General features: G+C 40.6%; 1 protein-coding gene across 1 annotated transcript in view; it reads left to right on the top strand.

Annotated features, from left to right (window-relative positions):
• LOC108296861 (vacuolar protein sorting-associated protein 41 homolog) overlaps window positions 1-9,921 on the top strand; it is a 69,689-nt gene extending 59,768 nt beyond the window's left edge. Inside the window, exons 19-22 of the mRNA XM_037735198.1 lie at window positions 6,745-6,844; window positions 6,952-6,996; window positions 8,487-8,566; window positions 9,152-9,921. Of these exons, the coding sequence (XP_037591126.1) occupies window positions 6,745-6,844; window positions 6,952-6,996; window positions 8,487-8,566; window positions 9,152-9,232 (306 nt within the window). The 3' untranslated portion in view covers window positions 9,233-9,921. The remainder of the gene's footprint in view (window positions 1-6,744; window positions 6,845-6,951; window positions 6,997-8,486; window positions 8,567-9,151) is intronic.
• Window positions 9,922-19,359: the final 9,438 nt, after the last annotated feature.

The following is a 19,359-nucleotide window of genomic DNA, read 5'->3' as shown; positions in this document are numbered from 1 at the left end:
TCTCTTCAACTGAAGGTTAGCGTCATTAGGTGTGTTAGACGCCTATGACATAGTTTAAGTTAAGGAAATAGTATAATCAACTACATTAGCAGTGTTTAATTTCTTTAACTTACTCTGTGTTTTTATGCCTGGTTACTTTGTTAGCGTGATCACTGTACAAATCTTAAAAGCTTCATGAAATCAGTAAGATGCAAGTAGCATGGATTGCACTTCATAAACTTTAAATGTTTCTAGGCCTGATTTCAAGGACAAATAGCACTATTTTGATATAAATTACTTCCAAAACAATATGGTATCAATGATACATCAGTTTTTACAGTAGACTGACCAGTTTCCAAATGCGTTTATGCTATAAATTTCTAATGTTTTTATATTTTCCATTTTTAAAACATTATATTCTTAGCATTTATTTATTTAGCCTTTACATCCATTTTTGTAGTTGGAGACTTTTTTTCCCTTGAGAATTTCAGCATCTTTGTTCTTAAACACTTCTTTTGACAGTTTTATTTTACAAACATTTTATCTTCACAAAAATTCTGTAGGAACTATCATCTTTGTTTTACAGATGAGAAAACTGACTCTCAGAAAAGTTAAATGATCATGCCAGTCTGGGAAGGTGATTAACTGGGTTTGAACGCAGATCTTATGACTAAATCTCATGCCATTTTTTTGGTCCATGACTACATTAGCTTTTACAGCCTCAAGTAATCTCTAAAAAATCTGCTAATTAGAGTGGGGACTTAGTTTTTTTTTTTTTTCATTGTGGGTAACACTTCTTGGGTAAAGAAAATAGCAAGCATGTTTTAACTTGCTTTTAAACAGGTATTGTGATGTAGTGGAAATCCCACTAGGCAAAGCCTCCTGAGTCCCTGGTGTGAGTCTAACTCTTAAGTAAAGTACCAGATGATCCTGAACAAGTCATTCCACATCCCTGGACCTCTGTTTTCCCCAGAAAAATAAAGGGAGCAGGGGCTAGATTAAGCCTCCTTGTTAGATGCTGTAGGGGCTACAGACATTCCTAAGGCTAACTGGATCTAAGGCATTAGGTACAAAGCTGAATTGCCTTCAGGCCGACACCTGCCTCATTAGGTTCCTCTACGTTTCTGTCTGGAGCAGGATGTTCAGCTTTGGGCACTGGTTTGGGTCTCCTGATAACAAAAATTTCAAAGATCACTCCAGAAACCTGTGGCTTAGCCTTTACAAGATGAATATCACACTCAGTCCACTGTGATGGAAACTTCTCTGGATTTGTGTTACTGTGGTGATTGACCCCCGTATTTGTATCCGTTTAGGCTTGGCAGAATCATGCCACGTGGTTCTCCCAGCAGGCCCTCGCCCCTGCTTTGCAGGTGAAAAAGTCGAGTCTAGAAGATGTTGCGTGATTTGCCCGTGTCATGCAGTAGAGCCGGGATTCCAAGCCCGTGCAGTTGGTGCTGCTCTGCCTCCTGCAATTTGGCAGTTTTATGTTTTCTTTTCATGGGTAATGCTTGTCATTACTCTCACTTTTGATTTATGTTTTATTTTGTCTGTATCTTGACCAGGACTAGGGTTGTGAAGTTGTGCTTTTATTTTTTTAAAGATAGATAATTCTCTCCCCAGCTACCAGTCAAAGAGAGACATTGCCCAACCTCCTCTTCCACCAACTTTCAAAGTGGTGTGAATGTGTAATCCCTGGATATTGAAAATAAGGCCAACTCACCTGATGAGGGAGGGAAAATCCACCCTGTACTGTTCTTTTCCTTGAGATAGAAACTTTGTAGACAAGATTTGCCATTCCCTATAATTAGGTGTAACTATTTATGAATGCTTTTGTTTTTATCCATTTATAAGACAGATATGTGCTGAAACTTTTTGGTGCTCGTGCTTTCAGTTTTACAGTTATGACAGTTATCTTCCTTTCTACTCTAGCAGTGTCTGTGAAGCCCTGTGTGTGTGCCTTGTGATACTTCTTTCATGTTACCTCTTTGATAAAAATGGACTATTTGCATAGTGCTGTTGTGTGGCCTGCCACATTACATCCTGTGTATCTGTCACTGCTGGGTCCATTTTTCTCTGGAGACGCATTCATTGTATGGGCAGTTTATACCAGAGTCACACACAGAATTGGCATGGAAGACGAATAGGCAGCTCTTGTCTTTTAAAGAGCAGTGAACATGGTATTTCCAGACCTGGACTTCAGTTCTGGCTTTGCCATTAACAAGCCTGTTGATCTTTAGTAAGGCACTTCAGCTTTCTGGAGCTCAGTTTCCCAATTAGATTAAGCCAGTGTTTGTGAAACCTGGCTGCACACCAGAATCGTCCGAATTCTTGTATAAATTACATAGTTTCAGGCACCCAGCCCAGATCTGCTGAATGAGATTCTCTTGGGAAGGACCAGGGAACATATCCTTAAACCACTTTGATATTTCTTACACACCTAGTGTGGCACTAGTCTAGTGAAAGTAGAAAGTATTGAAATTTGAGAAACTTGAGATTAGATGATCTCTAAAATATCTTTCATTTCTAAAATTCTTAACATCATATAAATATGTCTTTACGTATTGAATACAGCTGCATATTTAATGTTAACTTAATATTTTAATGTAAGGCTTACTATTTATTTTGGAAACTAATAAAACAGCTTAGATTTTTTAGGTATAATTGGGGTTTATTTTTTATGTTTTTTTTTGCCTCAAAATGACATTTATTTAAATTAAAAATATGACAAATTGTCCATCTCTTGGCTCTCTTCCTTCCCCTGCCCTGTTCCTCCCATCTGTCCCCTGGATTAAACCCTGGCTGGGGTGGGGTAGCAGGACAGCCCCTCTCAAATGAAGTCAGCAACACTGATGGGTGTCTCCTTAATGGAGGGGCTGTCAGAGGACTTAATGTGTCATGGAATAGTTGTTTTCAAAATGCCTCATCCTTGATGACTTATGAACACATTTATTCAAATGAGTACCTCCTGTGTCAGACAGTATATTATGTGCTAACAGGGCCTCCACACATGGTCTCATAGATGTGGAGATGAGCAAGATGCAGCCCTTTGTTCATGTAACTCATGATCTGAATTAATGTTTCTGGGAGAAGTAAATGCCATTTTGTTAAACTATGCGCACCATACACACAGACAGGCACACAGACATACACCTGTTAACATGCACACACACAGAGACACACACATGTACACACACACACCTCATCCAAACTGGTAAACTGATTCCAGACATCTCCATGCCTACCAAAGTTATTTTCCCAAATTTGCATTTGCTGCAGTCCCCGTAGTTCTCTGTTTCTTGTATCTCTGCTTTGCCATTCAGATGGGGTAAGAGGAAATAATGGCTTCTTTCTTACTTTTTTGGGGGCCTACATGGGTTTCTTCTTGACTGTCAGTATAAAAGCTGAAATATTAACAGATGTGTTAAATCTAGGTGGTAGGGACTTGGGTCTTCTTTTCTTTTCAGTTTTTTTTTTTTTAAGTATTTCATATTTTAAAAAAGAAAAATAGCACAAAGTAATGAAAGATAGTGCTCAGAGCAACAGCAGCAGTGATCAGTGCGATGCTGGTCATTGAAACCTGAGTAACAGAAGAGAGTGCATGTGCCTTAAGTGGGTAAAGAACATCACATTTGCTAGTTAGAAGGGAGATGGGGAAGGTGATTATAGTCTATGGCTGGGAAGATAGACTGGGTAAGATGAACTTGAAAGATGGCAGTCATCCAAAACCATGAGTGTGAAGGTCGAAAAGGGATGAGGATGACTTGCTTACTCCAACTGCTGTGGCATCTCACTTTTGGCCACCAGTGTCTTTATAAAAAAAGACACTCATGGGAAATTCCAAATATGAACTTCTGAGGGTGGAATGAGTGTGAACAACAGCACACTTTCATGAGTGACTGATGGAGTTGCTGCCAGGAATCCATAGTCAGCATATTGCTTTGTTATACGTCTGATGTTGAAAGCAATACCTGTAGATTGTAATACATTATAATCTTGTATTGTCTTCTTTCACTTATCACCTTCAATTGCCTTCGGATTATTACAGATGTTATAGAATAAATGATTACATTTTACAGAGGATAGTCGCATATTTTGAAATACCTGCCTGGGATCATATAACTGAAACTTAAAATGTTTTCCTGTTTTTCTGATTTGTAGCTTTGGATTTTGGCCAAATGAAGTAGGACCTAACAGTAAGCTGTATTTGTGTCCTTTCCCCTCTCCTGGCTGTTTGCCTCTAATAATGGGTTTTCCTAGAAAATGCTTTTTGCAGGCAGACAGATTGTACCTGTTTAGAAAAATGTAATCCTGCTGAGGAGGTCGTTCTTTCTTGGTTTGCATATATTGCTGTTTTCTTTTTTACCTTGCGGACACAGTGGCCTCCATCTAGATTGCTGGCTGTGCCCTTCTGTGTTATTCATGCCATGGGCCTGGAGAATCACTGAGAGTCAGAGCCATTTCTTTTTGAACTGTTTTATCTGAGATGTTGTGACTGACTCTAATACTCTTAAGTTTTTAATTTTTGTCTTGGAGGCTAAGCACCTTTATATGTTTGCTTCTAAATTTACTTAAAGTTTTCTGACATCAATATTTCTTAGCTGTCTTTCTTATTGTATTTGCTATTTTTCTCTTCTACCTGTATGTTGTAATGCAGTCTATTAACATTTTAATATCTAAAAAAAATTTTTAATGATTCCTAGTAGAATTTTAAAGAATAAAGCTTCATAGGCAGTTTCTCAATTAATTTAGGAATATGAAAATCATGTAATTTATTGTTCTTCAATACTAGAAATGGCAGGCATAGAACTTTAATCTAGATATTAGTTCTGTTTTCCTGAATATTGATTTGTATTTGTATTAATAGGGGAAAAAGGCTTTTGGCTAGATTCACCCAAAGCCAGTGCTTGTTGTGATTTTCAGAGGAACACATGGATCACTGAGGATAGAAGGCCACGGTTTGTGGCTCCCTTACTTTTCTTCCCCAGTGGCATGAATTTAAAAGTTACGAAAGCAAAATGCCCATTTAGGTTGTCGAGTCGAGAGTGACTTCAGTATGAAGAAAACCAAAGTGTCCCCTCTAAACAGTAGCACTTGCCACTGAAAGACACATGCTTCTCAGCCTTGAAGCTGGACTGTGGTGAGACGGTGCTATCTGTTCTGGGAATTTCTGTGATGTGATATGTGTAACTGCACATAACTACATATGGTAAGATACATAGGACCCAAAAGTAGAAGCCACAGGCACAGCCCAAGAGTGTGTTTGTCCTTCAGGCCTTGAGTTTCTTCCTCTGAAAAAGACAGCAACAAGTTCTGGTTAAAAAATAATAATAATATTGGCCAGGTGCAGTGGCTCACACCTGTAATCCCAGCACTTTGGGAGGCTGAGGTGAGCACATTATGAGGTTAAGAGATCGAGACCATCCTGGCCTACATGGTGAAACCCTGTCTCTACTAAAACTACAAAAATTAGCTGGGCGTGGTGGCGCGTGACTGCAGTCACAGCTACTGGGGAGGCTGAGGCAGGACAGTTGTTTGAATCTGGGTGGTGAAGGTTGCAATGAGCTGAGATCACACCACTGCACTCCAGCCTGGCAACAGAGTGAGACTCTGTTTCAAATAATAAATAAAATGATACCTGACTTATGCACACCTCCTGGGGTCTCTCTCAGTTTCCTACTAATAACTAAGAAAACCCAGCAAAGGGTGGAAGTTCACACTGTGCCCCACAGACTGGGTATGAAAGATAAAAGATCACCTGCCCCTGCTGTGTCCCCACCTAAAAGCAGGGGAGGATCTTGGTCCCCATTGTGCCTCCGCTTCTGAAATACAACATTGGTACCAGCCAGAAATCGGCAACTTCCCTTCACTGTGTGCTTTTGGCTTCTGAGGCTGCTAAAGCATTGTGATGTCTCTTGTCATTCACCAGGCAGGAAGTAGGGGGAAATAGTAAAAAGCCTACAGAGGAATGAGAAAAATGTGTAAAGAAACAAAGGCTACAATGCTGGGATGAAGAATAAGAAAAGGAATCTTGTGACAGAATATTAATATCAGTGGTCATTTTTCAATTGTCAGATCTCCAAGGAGTCACCAAATTTGAAGTTTACATAGTTAATACCACACACACGCGCACGCACACACATACACACACACACACACACACACACACACACTCCACATTCATAGCACTATGCTAAATGGTTTAGATTGGATTTGGAAAGTAAAAGACAGGTTGCTGCCTGGTGGGGATTTAAGATAGAGATTACATCTGTTTAGTTTATTACGTGTACCTAGTACCCTGTATGTGGTAGAGACCCAGTACTTATTTGTACAGTAAATAGATGAATTTATGAAATAAATGGATGATCCGGGTAAAGATCTGGAGAATGGAATGAACACATGATGTAGGATCCAAACTCTGCCTGAGAGAATCTGTTTAAGGAATCCCTCTAAAGTAACAGTAGGGCTAGTTAATATAGGGCCTTCTTTGTCGTGGTCGACTTCGGAATTTATTTTTAAATATACAAATGCTACAGGAGCCAGTGTATGATTGGAAGAAATGATGCACTGTGTAATGAGTGGATCCTGGCTGGCCAGGTCAGCCTAGCGGTGGTTTGGCGGGAATAGGGTACTGAGAGCAAGAGAACCAGTGAGTGCCCCTTTAGAGTATTTCAAGCATGGCAGCTTTTGGAATCCCCCGTAGTGTCCCTTCACTTCTCAGATTTAAGTGTATTTAAGGTGGCTTTTCTTGTAAAATGTGTGCATTAGATTTTGCTTCGTGAAGGCTGCAAGAAGATTCTCGTAGCTGACTCTTTGTCCTTACTGAAGAAAATGCACCGAACTCAAATGAAAGGCATTCTTGTTGATGGTGGGTAAAATTGAAATAATCACATAGAACCGCAGGCCCTGCTTTCAGAAATGGCCAAGCGGATATAAACAGGATATAATTCAAAGTGTGTGTGTGTTTTCTTACAGAGGAGAACATCTGTGAGTCATGCCTTTCTCCTATTCTTCCATCAGGTAAGAAGGTTTCCCCAAAAAATGTCCCAAATATGTGTTTGAATGATGAGTGGAATCCAAAATTTGGAATTAGCCAACTACTGTTTATAAAAGTATATAACTTTCAGAATGACCCAGTGGAGGGAAGTGTTGTGGCTCACATCCTGCTCAGTGGAATGCTGGTGTAGCCATTGCTTAGAGCTGAGTTTCTCAAGCTCTAGGGTTAGTCAGCGTCACCCAGTAGGCTTGTTGGAACCCAGATAGCTGGCCCAGTCAGACTCCCTAGAGTCTCTGGTTTCCAGACTTCCAGGGCAGGATTTGAGAATGTACATTTCTAACAAGCTCCCAGGTAATGTTGATGCCACTGGTTCAGGGGCCATTCTTTTAGAACTGCTAGTCTAGGGTAAAACAAAATGAAAACTAACCAGCAGCATTTAAATTTCAGGGTAGAAGAACCATGTATGTGTCTGGGGAAAAATAATTTATAGGTAGCATTCCCTTTTCTTTAATCTTTTTCTCTGCTATATGGCTCTACATGCCCAAGTCATCTCACATTTCAATAGAAACAATATATATATATATATATCTCCATCTGTAATGAAAAGCCCCTTCTTAAGGTTTATTATGGCATAAGAAATTTGCATAATTCAAAAGCAGAAATTCCAAAAGCATCATTGTCAGGATGCTATCAAGTGCTTTTGAAATATAAATTCAGCATAATAAAATACTAAAAGACTTAGGTGGCCTCATGTTTACTTAGCATTAAAGGATTATTTCATGGGGGCGGCGCATGAGAAGTTGTTCTATTAGGTTCTTTTCTAGAGGAAATAGATTCGGATTTTTGAGTGCTTCTGTTAAAAACTGCAGTGGGCTCAGGTGAAGAAGTGAGCTTCCATAGCATTTCAGGCAGTGTTTCAGCAAAAAGGAACCACATGCATTCCCACTCTACAGTTAGATTAAATTCTGCTGATGTAATCTGCTGATGACACTAAATCTTACCAAAAATAAGCTGGCCACACAGAGCAGGAACAGATGAGGAGATTTGCCCAAGCAGAAATACAGTAAAATGCAAGATCACAGCCTGGGCTTTTAAGCCAGGTCTGCCTCTGAAGTCAGTGTGTGGTCTTGGCAAAGGTAGCAGTTGGACTGGGAAAGCATTTTTATGAAGCCGCAGACTCAACTTCAGCTGTGGTGTGTAATGATTATAGGGGTTAGGGGCGCATACACATGCTGGTTTTCAAGATATAGTTTACTGCAGTTGTCCTCAATGTCTTGGTATCTGACACAGAAGCTAAGCAAGTAACCTGTGAATCAAGTAGCAACATGATTGTAATACCTGTTTTGTGTTTGATCATACCACCCCTCAGGAATGCTTTTGTAAATAAGCCATTCTCTAAAGGCAGCTTATTTCTGGAAAATTAAACTGCAACTGGACTCTCAGTCAGGAGTGGTTTAAAATGATCTTGCTTGTTGCATTGAGTTCTCTTCCTTTCTTCTGCCTTCTTCACCAGATGCAGCTAAGCCCTTCAGCGTGGTCGTCTTCCATTGCCGACATATGTTCCACAAGGAGTGCCTGCCCATGCCCAGCATGGTGAGTTGGCAGCTTGGCACCTATCAACTAGAGGGAAATTAACACAATTAGAGGAATGTGCTCAAAACTATAACCTGTCATCCTTGTGGCTCCATGAGTTAAAAAAAAAAATTATAGATTCATATCACATAACAGAAATTAGTCTAGTTTTCAAATGCAAAAATATTTAGAAATGCTTTGTATACTATAGTAAACATAAAAGCATACCCATTTGAAGGAATTTATTCATGCCAAATTAACAGCTATGATGCTGTTAATTTGGTGATGAGCAACAACAGTAGAGAGCCATTGTGTATGTGATGTGTTTCTCAGCCTGATTTGTGTTCCATGATGCTATCATTTTTTTAGTGTCATGTTCCCCCAGGTCATGTTAGACTTACTCTACTGTTGAGTGTCCTTTGAGTAACAGACTAACAGCTGATCTAGACTGAATCTTACGTTAACCAGAAACTCCAGAAAAAGGAGTGGCGTTTCATTACTTCCTCTCTACCTCCTGACTAATGCTACCATAGTATTTCTGAATATGAGAGTAGAAAAATTTTGAAGATCATTTTTTAAATTTGTGTTTTTAAATTGCATTTTTAGAACTCTGCTGCACAGTTCTGCAACATCTGCAGTGCTAAGAACCGTGGACCAGGAAGTGCAATTTTGGAGATGAAAAAATAGCTCGTTTCTGCTTGTCAGTCTCCTCGTCATCGCTCATTTTTGAGACTGTTTCTGCAACAACACAAGCATTTGTTGACACTCATGCTGTTAAAAGATTTGTTTATGTTTATATTACGCTCAAAAACAGTTTCTTTATCTATTCCTGTACTAGTGGCTTCTCTGCATTTGACAAAGGATTTGGGGTTCTCTCTATGCTTTGAAATTTTGGGGTCCATAGTCAATATTTTATTATTTATTTGTTTGGCTCATTCTTTATATAGTAATGGAAACATAAGTCTAGGAGTTAGAAATGAATTTTTTAGACCTTAGTAAAACCGTTTAACCATAAAATGAACTACTGAGAATTGTCCCAGCTGCCTGAAAGCATCGCCAACTGTGGTTACACCGCAAGCTACCACCTACACCTTGGACCTGTTTCCCTGTGCTCTGCCAGCTACCATTCTTGCATTCTGGGTTTGACTTTTTTCTATGTCATCAACTGTAGTTATCCTCTAAATAGGCATTTAATGAAACATTGTACAAATTGTCACTCATTTGGTGACATCTGGGAATAATATTAGCAGGCTGATGTCCTGCGTCTTTATGTTTACTAATCACCTGTTCTGTGTGCCCTGACGACTGGCAGAGTATCTGGCCATGGCAGACACTCAGCATTTGTTGATTGAATAAATGTTAGTTCTTTTCATTGTGAAGGACTCACTTTTACTGGGATGAACAAATGCAGTTAAGAATTTTGGCACTCTTGTAAAGAAGAGAAGAGAGTTCAGCACCTTTGAGTCTGAGCACTTGTGGCTAGGGTTTGCCAGGAGGGAGGAAACCGATGACCCTGTGAAAACTGAGGGTGTCTCAGGAACAGTGGACCGCCTGATGCTGAAGGATGGGCTAATGATGTTTCCTCTTGCCTCCTCTGGTGCCTCCGTTAGTTGTATTCCTAGGTATTTTATTCTCTTTGTAGCAATTGTGAATGACAGTTTGTTCTTGATTTGGCTCTCTTTAAATCTGTTATTGTTGTGTAGGAATGCTTGTGATTTTTGCACATTGATTTTGTATCCCAAGACTTTGCCGAAGTTGCTTATCAGTTTCAGGAGATTTTGGGCTGATACGATGCGGTCTTCTAAATATACAATCATGTCGTCTGCAAATAGAGACAGTTTGACTTCTTCCTTTCCTAATTGAATACCCTTTATTTCTTTTCCTTGCCTGATTGCTCTGGCTAGAACTTCCAGTACTATATTGAATAGGAGTGGTAAGAGAGGGCACCGTTGTCTAGTGCCAGATTGGAAAGGGAATGCTTCCAGTTTTTGCCCATTCAGTATGATATTGGCTGTGGGTTTGTGGTAAATAGCTTATTTTGTTTTGAGATACGTTCCATCAATAGTTTATGAGAGTTTTTAGCATAAAGGGCTGTTGAATTTTGTCAAAGGCCTTCTCTGCATCTATTGAGATAATCATGTGGTTTTTGTGTTTGGTTCTCTTTATGTGGTGAATTATGTTTATAGACTTGTGTATGTTGAACCAGCCTTGTCCTCAGAGAACAAAGCACATCACAGAGGAAGAAAAGTCAAACTTGTAATTGTGTCTTACAGTTATTGGCTTCATCTGCCTTGGAATATATGGCCATCCTCTAATGAGTGTAAAAGTGCTCAAAACTCATCCTCATTTTTCCTGCTCTCTTAGTCCTATAAATGGGAAGAAATATAACTTTCCATTTCTATCTTTTTTTGGGAAGACCAGCCCAATTTAAAGTATAGGTGCTAGTGAGTACTGACAGCATGCCGGCTCCAGAAGTCGCCGAGCCATTCCCATGAGCAGCAGCTCATTTAATTGTCACAGCATTGCCAGGAAGAAGATCTGATACGCCTTGGTTTACAGATGAAGAAACGAAAATGTAGAGATGTTGTTGAGGTCACAGAGGTGGACTGTCTAACTTCAGAGCAGGGCTCCTGATCCCTTTAAGAAATCTTAAGGCCAAGTTCAGAGGAAATGCACAGAACAGATCTTCACATTAAAGTTAAAATTCTCTAGCAGACAACAGTTAAAATTCTCTAGCAGATAACAATTTTTTGTTCTCTAGCGGACAACAGTTAAAATTCTCTAGCAGACAATAATTTCTTATTGTTTTTAGTCATAGATATTTAGAACTGGAAGGTTATTGGTTATTATTGAATGTACCCCTCAGCCTTCTCAGCATATCTTTTTCCCAAGACTAGTGCACCTTCTGCTATACTGCCAGCTTTCAGTTTGAGATTTTGCTCTGACTCAATTGTTTTTTATTTTCAACATTACCAATTTAAAGATTCAGCTTATTACATTTACATTAATCCCCTTTTATGATTTGAGCAAGCTCATTTCCAGAAAAGTTCAATTTAAGACCGTCAATAGGATTTGCTAATTTCAATGAAATCATTTTGCTTCAGGGTAAATTATCCTAGTTACCAAGTCCCATTTGGACATAAAGAAAATCCTAGTTACAGAAAAGGAGATAATAATTAAACTGTCTTCATTTTTAAGTAACTGATTTAAAAGAAAAATAAATATGTTCATTCATTTCAGAAATTACTATAACACATTGGAAAATTTCTGAACAATAAGGATTTTATTGTTAATACAAACACTGGCTTTCCTTCCTTAGAATGAATTTTCTTTTGAATAAACAATATTGGGTGATTTATTAACGGATATCCAATCCTTTTTACTTTTCATCAACCTATAAGGGCTTAAATATGGCAAAATCATCCAAATGTTAGCCAATTATTTTTCATGCGTGATTAGCCCAATTTAAAATATAGATAAAAAGCAAACCCATTCCCCACATATAGTGGGGAAGAACATAGTGCAGGGTACAAACTTCACATCCTCTCCTCAGAGAAAACTATTCTTTTTGTTTGTTTGTTTGAGGGGGAGTCTTGCTCTGTTGCCCAGGCTGGAGTACAGTGGCGTGATCTGGCTCACTGCAACCACCGCCTCCTGAGTGCAAGTGATTTTCCCACCACAGCCTCCATAGTAGCTGGTACAACAGGCACACACCACCATGCCCAGCTAATTTTTTGTACTTTAGTGGAGATGAGTCTTCACCATGTTTCCCAGGCTGGTCTTGATCTCCTGAGCTCAGGCAGTCTGCCCACCTCGGCCTCCCAAAGTGCTAGGACTACAGGCATGAACCACTGTGCCCGGCCAGGAAAGCCATTCTTGAAGTGTGAAACAGCCAGGCTCAAAATCATTTTGGAGTACTTTCGGTTTGCTTTTGTTTTTAGCCAGAGGGATTTCATACTGGTTTAATTATGTTCATCCTTGAGAATTTTTGAGAAGTTTCCAACAAATTTTTAATTCATTTAAATTATAGAGTTAAGCTATATGTTATAGAGTTAAGCTATATGCAGTTTACAGGTGAACCACACAGGTTGGAACTGCAGGGATCTACTTATACATGGGTTTTCTCCTGCCTTTGCCACCTCTGAGACAGCAAGACCAGGCCCTCCCCTTCTTTCTTCTTCTCAGCCTACTCAGTATGAAGATGACAAAGATGAAACCCCTATGATGGTCCACTTCTACTTAAGGAATAGTAAATATATTTTCTTTTCTTTATGATTTTCTTAATAACATTTTCTTTACTTTTATTATAAGAATATAGCATGTAATATAAATGAAATATAAAATATGTGTTAATGGTCTGTTTATGTCCCTAGTAAGGCTTCCAGTCCACAGTAGGCTATTAGTTAAGTTTTGGGGGAATCAAAAGCTATATGTGGATTTTTGACTGCATGGGGTGTCAGCACCTCATCCCCCACATTGTTCGAGGATCTATTCTATTTTAATGTTAGAAACCAAACATGTATTGAGTAATTACCATGTGTCAGGAACTATTAGAAGCACTTTGCTTATACTATTTAATTATAGTAATACAATCCTATGAAATAGGTATTACCATCATCATCATTTTACAGATGAAGAAACTGAAGCACGTAAAAGTTAAGTAACTTCTCCAAGGTCAAGTAGCTGACAGTGGAACACCTAGCTGAAATTCAGACCCATGCAGTCGCCTTCAGAGTTCCTGATCTTAACTGGTACGTATTTGATTTTTTTTTTTTTTGGTAAAAAATACTTATTTGACCTGTTTTGGTCATTGTATAGAAAGCAAAATCACTCTTGTAATGGAGAGGGATTTATTTTAAAGTGTTGAATGGCTTACAAAATCATTGATGGGAATGAAAGAAACAGTAAGGGAGCTTTCAAGCAATTCACAAAGCCACCCCACAGAACTGGGCTGCCCAGGGAATCACTGCCCCTCCATCATCAGAGATGGGCTGCACAAAGCAGGTATCAGTTGTCACCTTTAAGTAAGCATTGGTAAGTAAAAGTGTACACATTACTCAGTTTCTCCTAAAGCCCTTTCTCAGTAGCATTAAGTCATGGGTATACATATGTGTGTGGGAGACATTTCTAGGTGCTAAGTACTACATCAGTTCATTCTAGTTTCTATTATTAGGACTCAGGCTACTAAAACCACCAATTTTGGTAGTAAACTGTAACTTTCACTTCCTATTCCTGGCACTCTTAGGCTAAATGCTGATTTATGAAATCTGGAGGGAAGTGCCTTTTCTCATGCAGTGCAGGTTTTGGAATTATTAGGATCAATGCAACATTCATAGTAAAGATAAGACAGGAGTGAGAATGAGAAACCAAGCCTGCAAAAGCAGGTCTCCAGAGTTGGCCAATCTCCAGACCTTTCTTTATGTTTACCCAGAGTGGTGGTTCTTAAATGAAAACGAAGTCATGCCATTCCCCTCCTCCAGTCTCTTGGGAGTCTTTGTGGCCTGTGTGTGAAAGGGCTTGCTGGCTTGGCCTAAGCAACCCATTGCATTTAACTTTGCAGCCTCCCTTTTCACTCCCTGAACTCTGGTCATTGTGAATATACTTGTGGTTCCCTTCACCTCTGTATTGCTGCTGTCCTTCAATACTCTGCTCAGATGGGACTCCTTGCTCACCCTGACACCCTCAGACTGGGTAGGAGACCTCTCATCTGTCCTCATATAGTAAAGACCCATCTGCCTTTGTCACACTGCATTGCAGTTGTCTGTGTAGCAAGTATAATCTTAGTCCACAAACTCAGGTCTACAAATGAATAAGGCTTTTAAGTTTTCTCTTGAGTTCACATTCTACCTAGTGGCATAAACTTAACTTAGTTCATGGTATGCTCAGATAAATCAGGCTTTTCTTGATTAGTTTAGGCACCTCATTCTCTCCTAGGTTGCTTGAAGTTTGGGGGTTATGGCAGGAATGGTCTCCTTGTGCCCCAGATTCAATTAGAAAGAGGCATGTGGTCCTCAGTGGATCTCTATCCAGGCTGGCATTGGCTGGAATGCCATCATCCCACCACCGCCTCCCCCCTGCCCAGCATCTTCATCTGCTACTGTCACTGCTAGGACCCCTTCAGTCTCAGCTGGCTGTGGTTATCAGTCCTTGCAGTAACCCTGCTCCTTCTGACAAGCCCCTGCCTACACCTCTGTCTAGGCTGGGAATACTTGGTAAACTGCCTTATGGCTCTGGTGGTGGAAAATTCAGACTTTGTCACACAAGTTGAACTTTATTGCTCCCTCGCTGTGCCCACGAGTATGTCATTGGGCATGGGAGAAGGGAGACAGAGATCAGAGAAGGCAGGCATTGTTGTGCATAACTTCCCAGTTTTCAAAGGAAGCAGAAAGCAGGATGCCTTCTGTTCTCAAAGCTCTCGTGTGGGCCTATCGCATTCCCATCTGGGAACTCAATACGAGAGTACAGGGCAAGGCTCCCCTTCCTTCTCAGCTCTCTACTCCAACCCGCCTCCTCCTCCCTGACAGAAATCCAGTTGAACACCTCTTTCTTTTGGACGATGGAACTGGTTCTTACACTAGTATATGTTATTTTTGGTGTAAACTTTTGTTTTTGATACCCAAGAGGCTGAGGCTCCTGCAAGCTATTGACTCTGTAACTTTTTAGGAATCTATTTTGCAACTTAAAAAGATATGCTTTTCCTTCTCTGCAATATTATCCCTGCCCTTGTTGCTGTCTTACTAAGAACAAGGGAACAATAGCAGAAAGCTCAAGGAGAAAAAACAACCCACCTTGGTTACTACATCAAAGTATCAAAATATCATCCTGTCAATTCCCTTTATGAATCTGTCCCATACAGTGGACTCAGTAACAGCAAGGACCGCCTCTTGTTCATACTTTTATCTGTGGCCCATGGTAGCATGATTCAGAAGTCATTCTTCATTCATAGAGAGAGAGAGAGAGAGAGATGGATGTTGATATATAAATAAATACATTTTTTAATATAGCATTTGGTGACATAAGTTCCATGACTTGTCATTGTGGCCCTATCCCTGTGGATGTTCTCATCTGTGGAGCCTGGAGTCATCTCAACTCCTTGTCATCTTCCTCCCTCTTGATCCTCACTGCCACCATAAAGAAAAAAAAAACAGTCTTGCCCACTTTCTTACCTGTGTAATGGGTACAGTTTATTCTCAAGTTCCACCCCACAGAAACCTCATATCTGTGAGTGTTCTTCTTCTTCTGCCTCCACATTCAGTCTGTCATCTTTTCTCACCATCACATTGTCTTTTGCTTTCTCTATCCTACTATCTTGGGCCCAGATTCTTATTATCTAGCGTGTGGATAGGTTATAACCAATTCCTCCCCAGGTCGATTGGTTGGTTGGCTTTTGCCTGGAGAGTATCCACACTTCTCTAATTTGTTCTGCACTTTCCTCTATGTTAATCTTCCTTCTAGACTGATTTTATTAAGACCCCAGATATTTTGCTAATCCTAGTTCTTAAAATCTCTACTGATACATTTTCCCCATGTCTTCAGTCTTCCTCTTCTACCGTCTTAACAATTTAAAGCCCATCCAGCCTTCACAGTTCAGCTTAATGTCTTAGAATCTCCATGTCTTCTTCCCCCAACATGCTCTGCCCTTCACCTAAAGCAATTTGCATTCCACCCTCTATTACTATGGCACAAACATAGCAAAGGTATTTACGGGATATGTTATCCCCTCAAAATGCTCCTCCAAGGAAAAGAATAGCTTAGAATGCCCAAAGGCAATATACGCATTCATTGAATGTCCCTTAATAGACTGAGCAAGACCTTATTCTCCCTCAGTGTGGGTTCTTAGGAATGAATGTTGGGAATATTATGGCAGGAATAGAGTGACAAATGGTAGCTCCTGTTTGCTTGAATGGCTCCTGTGATTAATTTTTTATTTTTTATTTTGAGATATGGTTTTGCTCTGTCACCCAGTGCAGTGGCACAATCTCGGTTCACCGCAACCTCTGCTTCCTAGACTCAATTTATCTTCCCACCTCAGGCTCCCGTCTTGCTGGGGTTACAGGCATGTGCCACCATCCTGGCTAATATTTTTTGTAGATTCAGGGTTTTGCATGTTGCTCAGAGTAGTCTCAAACTCCTGACCTCAAGTGATTTGCCAACCTCAGCTTCCCAAAGTGCTGGGATTATAGGCATGAGCCACCATGCCCAGTGATTTATCTTTCTTGATACCTGGTGGTTACATCTGCTTTTCATAGTTTCCACTTCATATTGTGTCTTTCCAAAAATGAGCCTTTCTATTCACTGTCAAAAACTAGACATTAAGGTTCTTAGCTCCAAACACTATAAATGGCTGAATAGATCAGATTGCCACAGGTTGGTAGATCAGATCTCAAATAAATTACATGATTTGTCTATGTCCCCATGCAAATCTCATCTTGAATTGTAACTCCCGCAATTCCCACATGTCGTGGGAGGAACCTGGTGGGAGGTGATTGAATTATAGGGGCGGATCTTTACTGTGCTGTTCTTGTGATAGTGAATGAGTCTCACAAGATCTGATTCTTTTAAAAATGGGAGTTTCCCTGCACAGGCTCTCTTTTTTGACTGCTGCTATCCATGTTAAGACGTGACTTGCTCCTCCTTGCCTTCCACCATGATAATGAGGCCTCCCCAGCCATGTGGAACTGTAAGTCCATTAAACACGTCTTTTAAAGTGCTCAGTCTTGGATATGTCTTTATCAGCAGTGTGAGAACAGATTAATAACAGTAACTTTGTATTAGTAGAATGGGGCACTGCTGAAAAGATGCCTGAAAATGTGGAAGCAACTTTGGAACTGAGTAATAGGCAGAGGATGGAACAGTTTGGAGGGCTCAGAAGACAGAAAAATGTGGGAATGTTTGGAACTCCGTAGAGACTTGTGGAATGGCTTTGACGAAAATGCTGATAATGATATGGACAATAAAATCTAGGCTGAGGTGGTCTCAGATGGAGATGAGAAACTCGTTGGGAACTGGAGTAAAGGTGATTCTTGCTATGTTTTAGCAAAGAGGCTGGTGGCATTTTAAATGTCCCTGCCCTAGAGATTTGTGGAACTTTGAACTTAAGAGAGATGATTTAGGATATCTGGAGGAAGAAATTTCTAGGCAGCAAAGCATTCAAGATGTGAATGGGGTGCTGTTTAAGGCATTCAGTTTTGTTTGTTTGTTTTTTGAGAAGGAATCTTACCCTGTCACCCAAGCTGGAGTGTCATAGTGTGATCTCAGCTCACTGCCACCTCCGCCTCCTAGGTTCAAGTGATTCTCCTGCCTCAGTCTCCCAAGTAGCTGGGATTACAGGCGTGCACCACCACACCTATCTAATTTTTATATTTTTAGTAGAGACGGGGTTTCACTACGTTGGCCAGGCTGTTCTCCAATTCCTGATCTCGTGATCTACTCACCCCAGCCTCCCAAAGTGCTGGGATTACAGGCGTGAGCCACCGCGCCCAGCCGGCATTCAATTATAAAAGGGAAACAGAGCATAAAAGTGTAGAAAATTTGCAGCCTGACAATGCAATAGAAAAGAAAATCCCATTTTCTGATGAGAAATTCAAGCTGGCTGCAGAAATTTACATAAACCAAATGATAATCCCCAAGACAATGGGGAAAATGTCTCCAGGATGTGTCAGAGGTCTTCAGGGCAGCCCCTCCCAGAGGTCTAGGAGGAAAATGTGGTTTTGTGGGCTGGGCCCAGGGTCCCTGTGCTGTGTGCAGCCTAGGGACTTGATGCCCTGTGTCCCAGCCACTCCAGTGGTGGCTGAAAGGGGCCAACATAGAGCTGGGGTTTTGACTTCAGAAGATGCAAGCCTTAAACTTTGGCAGCTTCCACATGATGTTGAGCCTGTGGCTGCACAGAAGTCAAGAATTGGGGTTTGGGAACCTCTGCCTAGAATTCAGAAGATGTATGGAAATTTCTGGATGCCCAGGGAGAAGTTTGCTTCTGAGGCAGGGCCCTCATGGAGAACCTCTGCTAGGGCAGTGTGGAAGGGAATTGTGGGGTCAGAACCCCCACAGAGAGTCCCTACGGGGGTACCTCCTAGTAGAGCAGTGAAAAGAGGGCCGCTGTCCTTCAGGTCCCAGAATGATAGATCCACTGACAACTTGTACCATGTGCCTGGAAAAGCTGCAGACACTCAGTGCTAGCCCATGAAAGCAGTCAGGAGGGAGCTATACCTACAAAGCCACAGGGGCAGACCTGCTCAAGATCGTGGTCACCCACCTCTTGCATCAGAGTGACCTGGATGTGAGACATGGAGTCAAAGGAGATCATTTTGGAGCTTTAAGATTTGACTGTCCCGCTGGATTTCAGACTTGCATGGGACCTGTAGCCCCTTTGTTTCAGCCAATTTCTCCCACTTGGAATGGCTATATTTACCCCATGCCTGTATCCTCGTTGTATCTAAGAAGTCACTAACTTGCTTTTGATTTTACAGGCTCATAAGTGGAAGGGACTTGGCTTGTCTCCGATGACTTTTTTTCCAAAATTAATCTTTTTGCCCCAATTATTCCAGATAGCCTCAGTCTTCTTTTTTTGGTTTGATGTTGACATGTCAGTGATATATTTTCAAAATTCCATCAACTCTTCTTTGACTAGAGTGATTATATAATTTGTGATCCAAACAAGAGCACTTTGAGAGTGTAAAGGACATCATTAAAAATGACTCCAAGCTGGGCATGATGGCTCATGCCTGTAACCTCAGCACTTTAGAAGGCTGAGGTGGGAGGATTGCTTGAACTCAGGAGTTCAAAACCAAGCTAGGCAACTTGGAGAAACCACATCT

This window comes from Cebus imitator, unplaced genomic scaffold (assembly GCF_001604975.1).
Source record: "Cebus imitator isolate Cc_AM_T3 unplaced genomic scaffold, Cebus_imitator-1.0 Scaffold749, whole genome shotgun sequence".
NCBI lineage: Eukaryota > Metazoa > Chordata > Mammalia > Primates > Cebidae > Cebus > Cebus imitator.
This window is presented reverse-complemented; position numbering and strand designations above follow the sequence as displayed.